This window comes from Ahaetulla prasina, chromosome 13, assembly GCF_028640845.1.
Source record: "Ahaetulla prasina isolate Xishuangbanna chromosome 13, ASM2864084v1, whole genome shotgun sequence".
Lineage (NCBI taxonomy): Eukaryota > Metazoa > Chordata > Lepidosauria > Squamata > Colubridae > Ahaetulla > Ahaetulla prasina.
Genome location: NC_080551.1, coordinates 17,706,534 through 17,725,083, shown reverse-complemented (window position 1 = coordinate 17,725,083; position 18,550 = coordinate 17,706,534). Strand labels below are relative to the sequence as shown.

The window sequence follows — 18,550 nt, the reverse complement described above, 5'->3', positions numbered from 1 at the left end:
GCTAAGGTTTGGAAAGTCACTAGCCTTACTAGCTTTTGCATCAATGAACACAGAGCACTTGAAATGAGGACAATAGTATTTATATTAATGTCAACACTAATATAAACAGTGATGCATTGTTTGGGTTAGACTCAGCCCTATGATGAAGTCTGGAGATTTTGCTTTCTGCAAAGCCAGATTTTATTTTATTTTTTTGTAAACAGAAGCACTATTAGCTTAAAGATAAAATACTTGAAACTAATCTATTCACAGCTATAGACACTCCCCTCTCTGTTATTCAGAATTCCTACCAATATCCTTCTCAAACATTCCACGTTCTACTATTTTGTTCTTATTCTTGAAAATCTTTATAGGAATGTGATCCATCCTGGGTGACAAAAAGTCCTTCCTATATGGTATTCAGGAAGAAAATACCCAATGGCTTTTAGTGACATTTTGCAGAAGCACACAAAAAGTCTCACAGTTTTACTGATTATCCTCACAAATATTAATAGGTTGCCAAAATCAGGGTCTGTAATAAGAGTTGCTTGTCACCAAGGATTGCTAATCAGAATTTAATGGGTGACTAATAGGGAAAGATTTTGGTAAACATCACAAATTCTTTGCAACATTTTGGATTTACCAGCAAGAAAGATCTTCCCAGCAAGATGACTTAGTCTTTGGTTGCCATAAACAACGGACAGAAATGTAATTTGGATTTTTAAAACATGCCCTGAAATGTTAGCCTTTCTCGACAGAAGCTAGACTGTATTACAGGGGCTACTTCAGGCATTACAACCTAGTTGATCCATTTGACATCTAGCTGAAAGTCCTCCAACTTGGTTTCCTTCTGATGTGTTGAGGCTACAAGAATTCTCAGTCCATATGGCCAACAGTTGGATACTCTTCTCAACACATCTCCACCCTTCAGAAAAGCTGTCCTTTCCTTTATGCTAGATTTAAGCACAGAGAACTGTGCCATGCATGTGTAGAGAGGTCCCGGACCAGAAATAAACAACTTGGTGCCTTCTAGAATATTTTGGAGCACAACTCCAACAATCTCTTGCTCCTGGATATGCTCTGACAAAAAGTAAACCAAAGATATGGAGAGCATTGTCTATCCCTACACGCCTTTTCTATGGTTTAAGCCATAAAATAGATCTTGCCACACATAATTCTAAAATCTTTAGAATGATGTATTTTGTACCGAAATTAACAAGAAATTAAAAGATGCTGCCTCCTGGGGAGGAAAGCCATGGCAAATCTAGACAGCTTACTAAAAAGCAGAGATATCACCCTGCCAACAAAAGTGTGTATAGTCAAGGCTATGGTTTTCCCAGTTGCAATATATGGCTGTGAAAGTTGGAGCATAAGAAAAGCTGAGCGTCAAAGAATTGAGGCCTTTGAACTCTGGTGCTGGAGAAGACTCCTGAGACTCCCTTGAACTGCAAGGCGATCAAACCAGTAAGGCCTAGAGGAGATCAACCCTGACTGCTCTTTAGAAGGCCAGATCCTGAAGATAAAACTCAAATACTTTGGCTATTTAATGAGAAGGAAGGACTCCCTGGAGAAGAGCCTAATGCTGGGAAAGATTGAGGGCAAAAGAAGAAAGGGATGACAGAGAACGAGGTGGCCGGATGGAGTCACTGAAGCAGTTGGCGTGAGCTTCAATGGACTCCAGAGGATGATAGAGGACAGAAGGGCCTGGAGGAACGTTGTCCAGGGGTCGTGATGGGTCGGACATGACTTCGCAACTAACAACAACAACAACAATTTTGTATCGAAAGGTAGTTATCTTCCAAAGCTAGCCAGATGGCTTAAACCAAAGTAATCTCCAGGGTTTATTAATTCTTCAAAGGACTGAGGTAACCTCGAATAGGAAAAGGTGAGTGTTGAAATCAAGAGTTGTGTGTTTATCTGATATTAAAATTGGGACACACTTGAAATGGCAATTACAGTAGATGAAGGGACTACACAATTCTGGACTTTGCATTCAGGGAAGTGAGCAGTTTAATGTGATCCTGTTGTGAAGGGTAGCATGGCCATCAACCACGGACTTAAAATGCAATTCTTTCAAATCTTTTCCCCTTTAATAGTGGGCAGGGTTTTTTAGTCCTTGTTTCTGCAGTTTGACTTTCACAACTGCAACTTCAAAAAAAAGAGAGAGAGAGAGAGAGAAACATCTGTTCTGCTGTAGTGTAATCACATCAAGTAAAAAATCGCCCACTCTTTAACACCAAAGTCCCTTGAACTCAGGTTACCTTTTGAGTTTTCGCCGAACACATCTTAAAAGTTGCTTCGGAAGGTCTAACCCTTCTCGATTTGCACTTCTATCTGCTAAACAACTTAGGAAGGGTATACATGGGAAGAGGGGTGGTCTGCTGGGGGGGGGGTCACAGGGGTTCGGGAGAACCTCTAGGTAAGATTCTGTACGGTTTGGAGAAGCCCCAAATCCCACTCCTGGCTGGCCCCGCCCCTCCCAGGAGTCCCCACGTGGCCCCTTTTGGATTCAGGTAAGTGCAGAGTACGCATGGTGGCTCAGGGAGGGTGAAAAACGGGCCTACTGGAAGTTTGGAAAGGTCAGAAACGGGCCTGCTTCTGGCCTCCAGACAGCCTCTGGAGCCTGGGGAGGCCTTTTTCACCCTCCCGGAGGCTCGAGGAAAACATCCGGAGCCCGGAGTGGGCAAAAACGCCCCCCCCCACCCCGTGGTGTAGGAGGCCGACTAGGCCACGCCCACCATGGCCACACCCACCCAGCAACCAGGCAGAGAATCCCTTGCTAAAATTTCTGAAGCCCACCCCTGATGGGAAGGGACTATCTTGCCTTACCGAATGATTTTTTTTTTTATTGTTGTTCAACATAGCGCTAGGAGTTTTCAAATAAGACATCCATTCATTCCAACTTGAAGTTCTCTGGGTACATGCTGTGCCTTTTAAATTTTCATTTCATTCCTTACATTATCCAGCCTACAAGAACTTAAATATAGCTGCAGATGTGTTTGCTCAGTTTGGGTTCGGCAAGACTATGGCTCTGAAAATACGATTGCGTCGGTTCAATATTCCAGCAATGGTCATTTGCATTTTGGATGTCCTGATTTGCGAACCCACTGAAAGAAGAATCTGAGCCGAATTCAGTCAGTGGGAATCGTTTTACTTCATTCCACGTAATCTGGTGGAGTTAAGTTTCTGAAATGGGCTGCTACTGAGTTTCCCTACGAAAAGAAACACTTCAGTGATGTTTGAGAAGTTAAGACGTCCCTGTCCCTTGGCTACCCTTTGGCCAACATCGCTGGCAGACAGCATGAAAACTCTATTTGTCTGGATCAAATTCTTTGCAAATTGGTTTACATAAGACAAAATAAAAATGACAAAGTAGTTGTTGTGTAAAGATTATTATTTTAGCTAACGTTTAAAAATAAGTCCTACGGTAGAAGGCAGCCAATCTCCAGAATTTTAGGCATTACATTCGGGACAAATTGTGTTACTACTTTTAAAAGGTTTGTTTTTTTATATGTGTGTTGTTGTGATTCACTGCAACGAACAGTTCACTTAAGGATAACATAGTATTAGACTACTTAATGCTCAATAACCCAAAAATCGAATTCCTGGGATATAGTGGAAACTGTGAGCATCTACCAAAATTTCAGAGCAGCCAAACTTGGTAAAAATGCAACGTCCATATTTAAGAATCAAAGAAATGCGACCATTTTTAAGTTCCATGAAATGGAACACCTGAATGCATATTCTGCTGTTCATATATGCATTATCTTTTTTTTGCCAAGTGATGGAGAAAACATACTGAATTGTGAAGTTTTCTATCTTTCCATAGAGAAGCTTTGCAAGACTTACCATCACATTTCTGTGTCACTTCATTAAACTTGTGTCCAGCTGGGCATTTGCACTCAAAAGATCCAACTGTATTAATGCAATTTCCTCCTTGACAAATCCCAGGGATAGCTTGGCATTCGTCCACATCTATCACGCAAAACAAAAAGAACACCACCATTAATTTGCCCATCAAGATACAAACACGGACTCATGGCTTCTGTATCCTGCACTAGATTTCTGCCCTTGGGAGAGATTTGTGAATTATTAACATTATGGCTGTGCATTTTGGTGTTGTTTTTTTCCAGAAAAGATTCAGAAGTGGCTACGTTTTTTTATGGATGTCTGAAAAATGACATGGCTGCTTTAATGAGGTGCTATAGATTTTGATACAGCTCTTCCAAACCATCTTTTATATGGATGCCGGAAAAATGACATGGCTGCTTTAATGAGGTGCTATAGATTTTGATACAGCTCTTCCAAACCATCTTTTATATGGATGTCTGAAAAATGACATGGCTGCTTTATTGAGGTGCTATAGATTTTGATACAGCTCTTCCAAACCATCTTTTATATGGATGTCTGAAAAATGACATGGCTGCTTTAACGAAGTGCTACAGATTTTGATACAGCTCTTCCAAACCATCTTTTATATGAATGTCTGAAAAATGACATGGCTGCTTTAATGAGGTGCTATAGATTTTGAGATATCTCTTCCAAACCATCTTTTAGGTTAGGGCAGCCCTATAAAATACTTTCTCAAGGAGGAAAAAAAATGTACATTTACGTTTGTTCTACTGAAGAATATCACTTGACATTTTAATGAGAGTTCTGTTTTATTCCCAGAAAAATCCAACCTATTGCATATATCAGCAATCTTCTGGCACATCCAATATTTCATTGGACTTTTTTTTTTTTGGAGATCATACAGTATTTAAAGTAAAAGTATATAGGAATGCACAATGCTGCAAAGCAAAGAATGACTATAAAGTATTTAATTTAAGTCCCATTTTTAGATACTGTAATAACAAAACAGACCCTGTCTACAGCTGAGTAACTTATTAGACCAGAAAAAACCCAATATATATAGCAATAGCACTTAGACTTATATACCGCTTCATGGTGCTTTACTGCCCTCTCTAAGTGGTTTACAGAGTCAGCCTCTTGCCCCCAACAATCTGGGTCCTCATTTTACCGATCTCGGAAGAGTGGAAGGCTGAGTCAACCTTGAGTCTGGTGATAATCGAACTGCAGGCAGCTGCCAGTCAGGAGAAGTAGCCTGCAGTATGGCATTATAACCACAACACATAACAGATTGAGATAGTTGCACCTAAATTGGTGCGGGAAGCAATTTCACCAGTTTGACCTCTGGTCAATGGACATGTCCTCATTTGCTATGACACACTCTCAAAATGTCCAACCCCTGTCTAGACCAGGGGTGTCCAAACTTGGCAACTTGTGGACTTCAACTCCAGAATTGCTCAGCCAGCTTTGCTGAGGAATTCTTCAATTCTTAAAGTTGCCAAGTTTGGATAGCATGTTACCATATGCCTCCCACCGACCCGTACGCTCTCACAGAGAGGGACTTCTCAGGGTGCCGTCCGCCAAGCAGTGTCGGCTGGCGGCCCCCCAGGGAAGGTCCTTCTGTGGGGCTCCACACTCTGGAACGACCTTCCCCCGGGTCTGCGCCAAATACCTGACCTTCGGACCTTTCGCCGCGAACTGAAGACACACCTTTTTATTCGCGCGGGGCTGGCTTAAATTTTATGGATTTTATAGTTTTTATTATTAATTTTAAATGGGGTTTTAGTTTCTATATTTTTTAAATTTTTAGGCAAATTATAATAAGTTTTTTAATCTTGCATTTTATATAATACTGTCTTGTCTGTTTTTATTTGCCTGTACACCGCCCTGAGTCCTTCGGGAGAAGGGCGGTATAAAAATCAAATAAATGAATGAATGAATGATACCCCTGGTCTAGACCACTATATTGATTTCTCAATATCAGCAGCTTTAAAATGTGTAGACCTCGATTCCCAGAATTCTCCAGGCAGCATGGCTGGCTGGGGAATTCTGGGAAATGATGTCCACCCATCTGAAAGCTGCCAAGATTGAGAAACACTGACTTGGCTATAGAGGGCGGGGGAGGGGGGGAAACAAAGACGTTGTATACATTTCCACTACTTTGTTCTTAGCTCGTTCTTTGGAGCTATAAGTTTTCCTTCTCGGTGGACACCATTTCTCGGAAATAAAGAGCTGTATACAAATGTGTAGGTCTCTTGGGATTTGCCAAAATAAATCAAAATCGTGTGAAGATGGCTCCTAAAGGGTTGGCAGAAGCTGAACGATGTTGTCGTGTCTCACTCCCCCTCCGACGACCGGGTCTAGGAAGTCCATATCAAGCGTGGCCACGAAGCCTCTACAGCTTTGCCAAATTCCTTCCAGGTTTCTCAGGGCAGGCAGGAGTCCAAGTTGTGACTTCAGCAAACTAGATGAGACTTTGCTTGACTCAAGTTTGGAATGCCACAAGCAGATCCTTTATATAGGCTGTGGGGTGTGGCTTCATGACTCAACATTTATCCAGACCTGCCCCTCCCTTCCTTCTGCTGTCGTCGCCTCTCAGATCTCCGGAAGCGAGGATCCTCCTACTGTGAATTCTCTTCAGCTGGATCTGCTGTCGTTAATTCTAGCACGTGGCTGGCTCCCTGCTCACACGCTGTAGGAGTGAGGTTTCTTTGTTCATTCCTGACATCCTGTCCGGGCATGGGGCCAGGGCCCGGGGCTGGAGGCATAACAGGCCGTTCATCTTCATTATCAGACTCCGAGTCTGATAACAGGCCCGGGTGTAGGCGGGAGGAGCCCGGCTGAGGAGAGGAGGGAGGACGAGAGGAGGGAGGACGAGGTTAGATGAACAGATGTCATCTAACAACTTGGTTTATAAACTGCAGGACATGTGACCCATTGTTAATCTGTAGGGAACAGAGCTGTTCTACAAATACTGGACTACACTAAGTTTAAGCAGGAGCCAATGCTACCTTAGGACATTGAACGTTGACCAACATGTATACATGCTGTTTATGTAGTTTTTGAGAGCTATTGCAGCTGTTGAGACACACCAAGAAACGATATCATTTTTGTGTGTGTGCTAAAGTATAGTCAATGTTTCTAAAACAATACGGGGTCTTGAATTACCCTGGGAGAGATTTCGGATTCACAACAATAACGTAGGGTGTTCTGCACAATCTTCTCCTTTTCTGTAAACCCACAAATTACCGTCTCTCGTTAAACAGCATTTTAGAGGCAGGTCTTGCGGGGGGAAAAAAGAACTCCTTCATAGACAGGATCTTGAGAATATTAAGCCCACACCAATTCAGCACATAGCTGCTGTCCCTGTTAACTTTCTCCTATTTCCTGCCAGACGTTCAGACAATAAAAGAATTTATACAGCTGGATGTGTTCGAAATAAAAGCCAAGAGCAGGGTAAGAACTTTCAACGGCAACACAGACTTCAGGCATCTTGGCACATCTTGAGACTCAAAAATCAAACATAAATGGATTTCAATTAGCATATTGTGTAATAGGCTGGTAGGTTTTTTTTTTAAACCCAGGAATCTTAAAAGAGTCGTTTTCAGGTTTGGGGAGATGGCTCTATTAGCGTGTTTGGGGGGAAAAAAGAAAACATGAAAAGAAAACCAGGAAGGCTCGCAGGATGATCCAACGTTAAGTTTTGTTTGCCTTAAAAACTCAGGGCTTTTGACCATATTAGCTCTTCAGTAGGGAAGTTATGAAACCTTACGGTGAAAACCAGAAAACCGCTCATACCTACAGGAACTGAGGACATGGTGAAAAAAAGAGTAGAGCTAATAATAATGGATCTAACCACAATTTCTGCGCCTTCTTTTGCGTAACGCTGTCTTTCGATGTTGGATGAAACCCTCTTGAAATAAGAGACACGTGGTCCTCAACTTGCAACCCTTCATTCAAGGGACTGTTCAAGGGAGTGGTGCGGTGGGCTAGAGGTGGAACTCTCCCCTCACAGTTAGGAGGCTTGTGAGTTCGATCCTAGGTAGAAGCAGATATTTCTCTCTCTGGGCACACTGTGGGAATATATCGGCTGAACAAAACTCCGCATTGGTGACAAGAGAGGATCCGGACACTTTGCTAGCTCCGTTCAGTTGCCCAGACTCCACCCCGCAAGGGATTACGGGGCCGTTAAAAGGTGGTGAAGTTACAATGGCACTAAAAAAGAGACTTAAGGCCTGTTTTTGTATTTATAACCATAGCAGCGTCCCCACGGTCACATTGGGTGCTTGGCAACTGGCATGTACTGTCCTGGGATCATGTAATCACCATTTGTAATCCTCCCAGCCCGCTTCTGACGAGTTCAGTCAATCTGGGAAGCCAGATTCGCTTAATGATCTCATGATTCACTTAACAACTGTGCCCCAAAGGTCATAAAATGGGGGCAAGGCTCGCTTCACGACCGCCTTGTCTAACAACAGAAACATTGGGCTCCGCTGTGGTCAAGGATTAGCTGCGTGGCATGTCAGACAGATTGTGAAACCTCTTACCTTGGCAAGCTCCTGAACGGATGTTCGGGATGAATCCCCTCCGGCAAGGACTAGGCTGGGGTGGGCACATTTCACAGGGGTGACCCCACGCTCGGCCCACCGTTGCGCAGCAGAGGGTTTTGGTGCACACGATCCCGCTGAGCTGCCCCTGGCACATCTGGTTGGTCACCAAGGTGAAGCATGGGCCTGTCCTATAATCTGAATTACAGCAAAAAAAAAAAAAAACCTGGTCAGTAGGACGCTTGGAATGAATTACCCACGGGGGACTCAAATATTCATTAGTCAGCCTTTAGTCTGGTGCATCCCTTTTTCCAAAATCTGGCCCTGCTTAGCCCAGACGGAGACACTGGAGCAAGCAAAAAGTAGCCAAAGTCGGTGAATAAATCAAGTCCCTTAAATTGGGCAAAGAAAAAAAAAACCATAGTTCAGAAATAGGTCATATTGCAAATGAGGAAATGGCAGTTGGAAACTCTTCGCTTTGAAAACACTTTGTGTTTTCTTTCTTTTCCTGGTTTCTTTTCCAAAGTCAGGACAGCTGACTTTGGGAAAAGTATCGAACAGGGATCCCCAACCCCCAGTCTGTGGACTGGTAGCGGTCCCGGGTCCATTGGGAACCGGGCAGTGGTGAGATTCAAATGATTTAACAACCGGTTCTCTATCCTAATGACCATCTTTATTTAATTTATCTTATTTATTTAATCGCATTTTTATACCGCCCTATCTCCCGAAGGACCTGGGTAGGCATCGGGGTGAAATCCAACAGGTTCTGGAGAACCAATAGTGGAAATTTTGAGCAGTTCGGAGAATCGGCAGCAGAAATTTTGAGTACTTCGGAGAACCGGCAAATACCACCTCTGGCTGGCACCAGATTGGGGTGGGAATGGAGATTTTGCAATATCCTTCCCCCAGGAGTGGGGAGGGAATGGAGATTTTGCAGTATCTTTCCGCTGCCACTACCACCAAGCCACGCCCACCAAGCCACACTATGCCCACCAAGCCACGTCCACAGAACTGGTAGTAAAAAAAATTGGACTTCACCACTGGTAAGCATGGCTTGGTGGTCATGTGACTGTGTGGGCGTGGCCAACTCAACGTCACTCATGTCGATGGGCGCTTCGTGTTAGTTGTTACAATGTAATAAGGGTTAACCAGAGAGACAGTTTCTGTAAGTGGGGCAGTAAAGATTAGGCTAGAAACACCACCAGAACGTTTCCTTCCTTACAGGATTAGCCCTGTAAAATGGAAAAAAACAAAATAAGATTTCTTCCAACAACCGGTTCTCCAAACTGCGTAGAAAGTTAACAACCCGTTCTCCCAAATAGGTGTGAACTGGCTGAATCCCACCACTGGAATCGGGCCACGCATGCAGTGGGCGAGTGTGCAAACTCCATTTGTGCAAGTGGTAGGTGAATACATCAAGCCATTATACCCCCTGCCCACCACTGCCAGTCTTCAGAGACGAAAAAGTTGGGGGCCACTGCTATAGAAGAACCATTAAAGAGTAGGCTTGGACAGGAGATGACGCAGTCCCGAGATTGGAGGCAGCATGAGAAAGAAAACCAAATCAACCCTGCCTTGATTTTGTTTTAGTATAAGATGAGACGGAGAGAAGCTTAGACTTTCGAGATTCTGTTATTATATCCTGCAGCAATAAAACAGCATTCTTGGATTTCCTGCAGTCTCTCTTTGTTGAACTGGCCTACTTCGAAAGGCGTACAGATCCAGAACAATCAAGAAGAGAGTCAGCCTGAGGCTACGTGGCAGATGTGGCCAAGCCACGGCATTCAACACTTCTGAATTCCGTCAGTTACCATAACTTGGTTGCAGCACTATTCTTTCATTGGGGTCAATTTGTCATAAGAGTGAAATCTCTCAATTTTTTTTTTTGGCATAATAAGCCCATTTGGGAAACTTTGAGTAAGCTCCAGAAATCTAGGCTGTTCAGAAGGGTTGGTACAGTAGTATTAATGATCAACAGATGTCCCTTTTGGTAGCAATGCGTAGGTTATTTCTTCGCCAGAGGCACTATGTCAGCGCTGCAAAGGCTGAGGCCGTGAGGCACCGCCTGGTGGTAATTCCATTGTTGTTATCAGTTTTAAATCACTCAACTTGTTCAACCTGAGCCCCATCGAAGTGGATCATTGCTCAATTCATAATACTGACAGTAATCCTAGAAGTAGAACGACTGTGGCAAAAGAAAGCAGAGATGGTGCCAGTAATAATAGGCACCTTGGGTGCAATGCAGAGGTGGGTTTCAGCAGGTTCTGACCAGTTCTGGAGAACCGGTAGCAGAAATTTTGAGTAGTTTGGAGAACCTGTAGTAAAAATTCTGACTGGTCCCTTCCCCCCCATCTATTGTCTGCCTCCCAAGTCCCAGCTGATCAGGAAGAAATGGGGATTTTGCAGTATCCTTCCCCTGCCATGCCCACAAAGCCATGCCACACCCACAAAGCCACGCCCACAGAACCAGTAGTAAAAAATTTGAAACCCACCACTGGTGCAATGCCAAACAACCTGAACACCATCAGTTGGGAGCATCGCTTGAACACCATCGGCATTGACAAGGTCACCATCAGTCAACTGCAAAAGGCAGCTTTATGTGGGACAGCTTACATCCTACAACCTTGCCTCTAACACCATCAAACAACCATGTCTACCTATCCCAAGTCCTAGGGAAGGACTTGATAAAAATGTCAAGTCTAGTCGCAACATTTAGCTCAGGGGTCTCCAACCTTGGCAACTTTAAGACTTGTGGACTTCAACTCAGCAAAGCTGGCTGAGGAACTCTGGGAGTTGAAGTCCACAAGTCTTAAAGTTCCCATGGTTGGAGACCCCTGATCTAGCTGACTGTGTGCCAAACCATAATAATTCTCTGTGTGATAATTTGGGAAGAGAAAGTATCATTGGCCCAAAGCAATGATGGGTTGCTCCCAGTTCTGTCCGGTTCTATAGAACTGGTAATAAAACCGCCAGGAGGCTCCATCCATACGCCCCAATATCATCAAGGGGCTTCTGCGCAGAAGCGTGCACGCACTCCCGTTGCGAACCAGTAGTAAAGGTAAGTAGAACCCACCCCTGGCCCAAAGTCATCCAATGTGCTCACAAGCTCTACGGTCAAGTAAATTCTTAACTTATCTCTCCCACTGTCCAACATCTTAACTTTTACATCATCCTGATACCCAATACTCTGTGAACCAACCACTTAGCTGGCTGAGGAATTCTGGGAGTTGAAGTCCACAAGTCTTAAAGTTGCCAAGGTTGGAGACCCCGGGTTTATAGCTCCAAGCTACAATTAAAGGCAGCCGGGCATGGCTAGTAATCTATGATGTAATGCATGAACCCTACCACTGAGTTTTTTTCTGCTTGAGGTTCAGTTCTTTGGGGATCTTCCCATTATTAACCAGATTATTTACCCTTTCCAAACCACAGTAAGAATAAGGAGCCAAGGGAAGAGAGGGAAGGAGAAGGGAAGAGACGGAAAGAGACGGACCGTCGTTGTAAAATTGGGTGGAACATGGTGCATATGAGAAAGGAAAACAGACGGGTAATATTTTTTCCCCTTACTTGATGGTTATGTAATTGATATTACAAAGGAAGATAATATAGGTTATAATATGATGGATGTTGTTGTATATTTGTTTATATACATATGATTATGCCCTTGTTACCTCCCGTCTGGACTACTGTAATGCTCTCTACATGGGGCACCCGGAGGCTTCAACTGGTCCAGAATGCAGCCGCGCGGGTGATAGAGGGAGCAAGTCGAGGCTCCCGTATAACACCACTCCTGTGTAGGCTGCACTGGCTTCCGGTGATCTTCCGGGTGCAATTCAAGGTATTGGTTACCACCTTTAAAGCGCTTCATGGCATGGGACCTGGGTATTTACGGGACCGCCTACTGCGTCCGATGGCCTCCCAGCGACCAGTGCGCTCCCACAGAGTGAGCCTCCTTGGGGTGCCATCGGCTAGACAATGTCGACTGGCAACCCCAAGGGGGAGGTGCTTCTCTATGGGGGCTCCAACTCTCTGGAACGAACTACCACCAGGTATCCGCCAACTCCCTGATCTCCGGACTTTTTGACGCGAGCTGAAAACATGGCTATTTCATCGCGCAGGACTGGCGTGATAGTTTTAATTGGCAATTTTAAATGGGTTTTTAAATGGAGTTAGCCTAAATTTAAATATTTCATTTTAAATTATCTTAATGTTTGTAATGTTGTTTTTTTTATATGGCTGTAAACCGCCCTGAGTCCTTCGGGAGAAGGGCGGTCTAGAAATTTAAATAAATAAATAAATAAATAAATTATGATGATGATGATGTTTGTTTGTTTGTAAAACCTTGGACACCTAGAAAGCACACTCCTCAAGATATAAAAGAAATGTATGATATAAAACAATAAAAAATATAACAACCAAGAATAAGGAGCCAAGCTTCTCTCTCTCTCTCTTTCCTTCCCTCCCTCCCTCTCTCTCCCTCCCCCTCTCTCTTTCTCTCCCTCCCCTCCATCCCTCTCTCCCTCCCTCCCTCCCTCTCCCTTCCTCTCTCCCTCCTCCCTCTCTCTCTTTCTCTCCCTCTCCTCCCTCTCCTCCTCCCTCTCTCCTCCTCCCTTCCTCCCTCCTTCCTCTCTCTCCTCCCTCTCTCTCTCCTCTCCTCTCTCCTCCTCCCTCTCTCTCCCTCTCCCTCCCTCCTCCTTCCTCCCTCCCTTCCTCCCTTCCTTCCTCTCTCCTCTCCTCCTCTCTCCCCCTCTCTCCCTCTCTCTCTCCCTCCCTCCTTCCCTCTCTCTCCCCCTCCCTCCCTCCCTCTCTCCCTCCCTCCCTCCCTCCCTCTCTCTTTCTCACCATTTAAGTAGGCCTCAAGGGCACCAGCTTGTAAGAAAATATATGAAGAGCAACTTTTAGGAAGAGACAGAAATAAAATAGTGGCCATTTAACTGCGAGCAAGCTTTGTCTATCGCTCAAGGGGACGGTGCGTGGGATACATCTACTTTGATTCGTTTACGGTTGGGCAAACTATTTATCTGAGAGGCAAATTAAACTGTGTCATTAATAAAATATTATGTTTTGTTCCATTATCCCACTGAAACAACCCAACGATGGCAGCGCCAAGTTCTCCGCTTCTCTGGCACATGTACCACAACTCTCCATTTTTCTCCCATGAAATGAAAGCCTTTGTCACTGGCCTTTTCAGTAAAACCATGTGTGGCTCAGAGAAAATGTGAGTTTCCCCCTTTTTAATGAAGGTCATTATGAAGACTGAACATTCTTCCCTCAATTCTTGGTACCTTTCCAGACATTTATACAGGATAAATCTCAGTTCTCAAACATGTTTGCTTGCAGGCTGTACCAGCTACCTAGATTTCTGTGCTGTACAGCATTAGACATAGGCCAGAAACTAAGGCCTGAATCCACATGTCTATGGAGATTCTCAGTTTTCCAGGTCATGGTTGACTCAAAGATGTTTTTTCAAAAGGCAACTGGACTTTTTTTATTTATTTGCATTTATATCCCACCCTTCTCCGAAGACTCAGGGCGGCTTACACTGTGTTAAGCAATAGTCTTCATCCATTTGTATGTTATATACAAAGTCAACTTATTGCCCCCAACAATCTGGGTCCTCATTTTACCTCCCTTATAAAGGATGGAAGGCTGAGTCAACCTTGGCCTCGTGGGACTTGAACCTGCAGTAATTGCAAGCAGCTGCTGTTAATAACAGACTGTCTTAGCAGTCTGAGCCACCAGAGGCCCCTTCGTTTTTCCTTGAGGAGGAAGAAGTTTCGCTTCTCATCCAAGAAGCATCGTCAGTTCTGACTGGATGGTGGGAGATATGGAAGGATCCTGACAGGAAGAATTCTCACTACTACCACCAGCCAGCCAACCAGAACTGATGAAGCTTCTTGGATGAGAAGCAAAACCTCTTCTTGCTCAAGGGAAAAACACAGTACAGTTGCCTTTTGAAAAAGCGACTGAATCAATGTTCCCCAGTTGGGTTGTCCATTCGTTTGGGACTATGAGCTCCCATGAACCTCACCAGTGGAGATGAGAGCTGTGACAGCAAAAGCTATTATTGGATTTGGTTGAGCTTGCCTCTGGTGGCTCAGCAGACTAAGTCTGTCTGTTATTAACACAGCTGCTTGCAATTACTGCAGGTTCAAGTCCCACCAGGCCCAAGGTTGACTCAGCCTTCCATCCTTTATAAGGTAGATAAAATGAGGACCCAGATTGTTGGGGGCAATAAGTTGACTTTGTATATAATATACAAATGGATGAAGACTATTGCTTAACACATTGTAAGCCACCCTGAGTCTTCGGAGAAGGGCGGGATATAAATTCAAATTTTAAAAAAACAAAACTTACCCATACAATAAATTTAAAACAAGACGCAATTCTGTGCAAGCTGTTTGGAGTTGAAGCACAGCTTTGTCCAAGGTGTTTTGCTCCTTAGTTTACACTTATGAGAGCTACATTATCAATGTTAATAACAAACGGCACATGTAGATGTACTCAAAAGAAATAACAACCAGGATGCCCCTAAATAAGGGCTCAGTTGAACAATTCCTGATCAGTTCCCAGAACCACAGATATCCCCTGGGACAAATAGTGATGCATGGCTCATTACTATACACAACTACATGGTGGAATAGAATCATTAAAGAGAGGATGCAAAAGGAGAGACAGAATGAATGAATGTGAATGGCAACAATTAAAATAACTTTTTATTTATTTTCAATAATCAAATAGAATTTTTGAATTGTCCACAGCAAGTTGTCCCATGGCAAGCTGGCTGTGGCAAGAAGTCCTGCAGCGAATTGGCCACGGTGAGTTGGCCATGGAGAGTTGGCCCTGGAGAGTTGACCATGGAAAGTTGTCTAATCCCAAAATTTCAGGCCTGGTGGTATAGGGTATTCTGTTGCGAGCAGAGGAGTGGAGGACTCTTCTCGTGAAATATCTCTGGACTCGCTCAATTGTATTAATATCCAATATGCAGTGCGGGTTCCAGACAGATGAGCTGTATTCGAGAATTGGTCTAGCAAAGGTTTTGTATGCCCTAGTATTGCAGTACAATATTACCGGAGAAGAAGCCTTGCAAGATTAGGTTAACAACTCTTAGTGCCTTTTTTGGCAATGCTGTTACAGTGAGCTCTGGCACTTAGATCATTTATATATATAAATGATATATGTTTTATGATATGGAGTATGACACATTTTTTCCCCCAAAAAAGAGGGTGAAAATCTGGGTGCGTCTTATACTGCGAATGTAGCCCCACCCAGCCTCTCAAACAGAGGTTTCAGAGGCTGAAAAAAGAATCAGAAACGGAGCTTCGGAAAAAAAGCCTTCAAACAGCTTCAGAAAAAAAGCCTCGGAAACACAGCTTCAGAAAAAAAGCCTCTGAAAGGAAATTTCAGAGGCTTTTTTTCTGAAGCTCTGTTTCGGAGGCTTTCAGAGGCAGAAATTTTTGTTTTTTCTGAAAGTTTCAGAAGTTTCAGAGGCAGAAAGAAAAGCAAGGCACAGAGCTCACAATCAACAACCCTGTTGCTAAAATTAACCTCTGGGAACAACTGATTGGGGGAGGCCGATCCATCGGCCAATCAGCTTTTTTCTTATTTTCCTCCCCAAAAACTAAGGTGCGTCTTATACTCCGAAAAGTACAGTATATATGGTTGACCATGTATAGTGATATATAGTGACACGTAAGTGATATAATGACTACAACATGCATAGGGTTTTTTTTAACACTGCAAAATCACTCGCCCATTGTTGTCGATCGTTGCATCGCACAGATAAATATTTTAGGAGCGCTAAATCTCCCCCCGGGTGCCAGTGTGCCACACACATCTGTTCTTTTAATGTTGTGTCCATTTGCTGAATGCTGTTCAAACGCTGCTTCAAAAAGTATTCCGCTCAGAAAGCCTTCAGTATAGTTTCCCCGAAGTTTCCTTAAGTGGGTTAATTAACGGATTGATTATCTATTGGGGCCACCTCTAGCTGGGAGCTCTTCCCAGCCATTTCGCAGCCTGAAAACTTACACACAAGAGAAGCCATCCTCCTGACAAACCATTTGGAACTAATTATCCTCACCCGGGCAGTACAACCACTGACCCAGTAAGCTGAACGCAACCTCGAAGGCATTTGTGTGCAGTTGCCTGCCAGATCCTTAACAACACTTAACTCAGGTTTTTTTGTTTTTTGTTTCTTTCTTTTTTCTGCAGCCCTTAACAGACAGCAAAACAAGAGGCTTATTGAGAATCCAGTGGGTTGCTGTTATCAGAGCTTGTAATCTGAATTTGTGCAGGAATGCTACAAGCTCTAAACAGCCTTTTCTTCCAATCCTCGTTATCAGTTGCAGCCCAAGTATAAGGCTCAACATTAACCAAAAGTTTTGGGGCGTTCATGCTAAGTCAGCTATTGTACCCCTGTACCCCCGTTTTCTCAAGTTTGACAACGGTCTATAAGAGAAGTTTATGATTTTTTAAAATCCCTCCCGGGATAATTTCGTTGTTTTATTTATGAATATAGCAGTGCTGGGTTGCTACTGGTTCGGTCCGGTTCTTGCGAACCGAGTAATGGCGGTGGGAGGCTCTGCCCACCCGCTCCAACATCACCAAATACGATCTGCGCATGCGCAGAAGCACCCACACGTGCTCCCGTTGCAAAGCAGTAGCGAAGGTAAGTAGAACCCACCCCTGGAATATAGATGCATGTGAGAGACAGTAAGACAGAGAGAATAAGCGTGTGTGTATATGCACCTATAGTAAAGTATCTGTACATTATTTGCATTTCATACTGCAAGGCCAAGTTGATGCTATCCAGTTTAGTCATTTTAATTTCCTCTTTTTGTACATACGTAGTCTGAGCTAGCCTGTTAGCATATTCTGACTTAATATACTGTATTCTGTTATATTGTCTTCTAGCCAATTGTTGTTGTTGTTGTTTTTATGGAGGGGAGTCTGCATGTTCTTTTCATAACTATCCTGACACTGTCCATTTATCTTTGGATATTTTGAATATTTGAACGTCAATTCTTTTGTGCTGGTTCATGACTACGATGAAGCAATTTATTTAGGTAGTAGGCCTGATTAAGATTGGCAATAACTCAATCTTGCAGCGGAGTTCCTTGCATTCAATATGCACACAAAGGCACACGTGGGCTGATGGGGGTTCGCAGGGGTTCGGGAGAACCTCTAGCTAAGATTCTGTGCGGTTCGGAGAACCCCCAAATCCCACTTCTGGCTGGCCCTGCCCACCCCTCTCCGGCCCTCCCAGGAGTCCCCACGCGGCCCATTTTGGATACAGGTAAGTGCAAGGCGTGCATGGAAGCTCAGGGAGAGCAAAAAACGGGCCTATCAAAAGTTAAGGAAGGCTGGAAACAGGCCTGTTTCCAGCCTCCAGAGGGCCTCTAGAGCCTGGGGAGACTGTTTTCGCCCTATTGGAGGCTCGAGGAAAGCCTCCAGAGCCCGGGGAGGGCAAAAACTCCCGCTCCACTGTGGTGCAGGAGGCCAACTAGGCCACGCCCACCCAGCAACCAGGCAGAGAAACCCTTAGTAACATTTTTGAAGCTTACCCCTGCCCAAAGGTTGACAAATATACAGCTCTTTTTCCCACTACGGATTCAAGAATGGCATAAGAAGATGCATCTTCTAACGGTGTCCCTAGTGAACACTTGATCTGAGACCTCTTTTTAATCAGAAACTGGCTTCCTGCTCATTTTCGTAGAAAGTATTTCAAAATCCACATTCGAGAGAAACGAGACCTGTATCTCTTCTCAAATCTATCTGGCTTTTGCAGTTGACCCACTTTTGATGCTCGCAGCTGGAAAGTTCTAATAACAATAACGTTCAAGAATGGTTTCTGAAATGATTTGTGGCGAGAGCTCAAATCCGACACTTAAAACTAAACCTATAATAAAAAGGAAAGCTTGCAGTTCCGTCCTCTCCAATTATAAGCACCAGCAGTCAAGACGACGCGAACAGGTTTTTTTCAGGGGTGAAATGTAAAATTCCTTACTACCGGTTCTGTGGGCGTGGCTTGGTGGGGGGTAATGTCACTGGGTGGGCGTGGCCATTTTTTTTTTTTTACTTTTAAAAGCATATTTTAACTGACTCAGCCTTCCATCCTTTATAAGGTAGGTAAAATGAGGACCCAGATTGTTGGGGGGGCAATAAGTTGACTTTGTATA

The 18,550-nt window shown here is 44.0% G+C and overlaps 1 protein-coding gene across 1 annotated transcript in view; it reads right to left on the bottom strand.

Annotated features, from left to right (window-relative positions):
* The window catches only part of LOC131184524 (fibrillin-1), a 180,210-nt gene that overhangs the window by 130,569 nt on the left and 31,091 nt on the right, over nt 1-18,550 (bottom strand). The window contains exons 3-4 of the mRNA XM_058155915.1: nt 8,376-8,573; nt 3,829-3,954 (exon numbers count right to left, since the gene is read on the bottom strand). Coding sequence (XP_058011898.1) covers nt 3,829-3,954; nt 8,376-8,573 — 324 coding nt within the window. The remainder of the gene's footprint in view (nt 1-3,828; nt 3,955-8,375; nt 8,574-18,550) is intronic.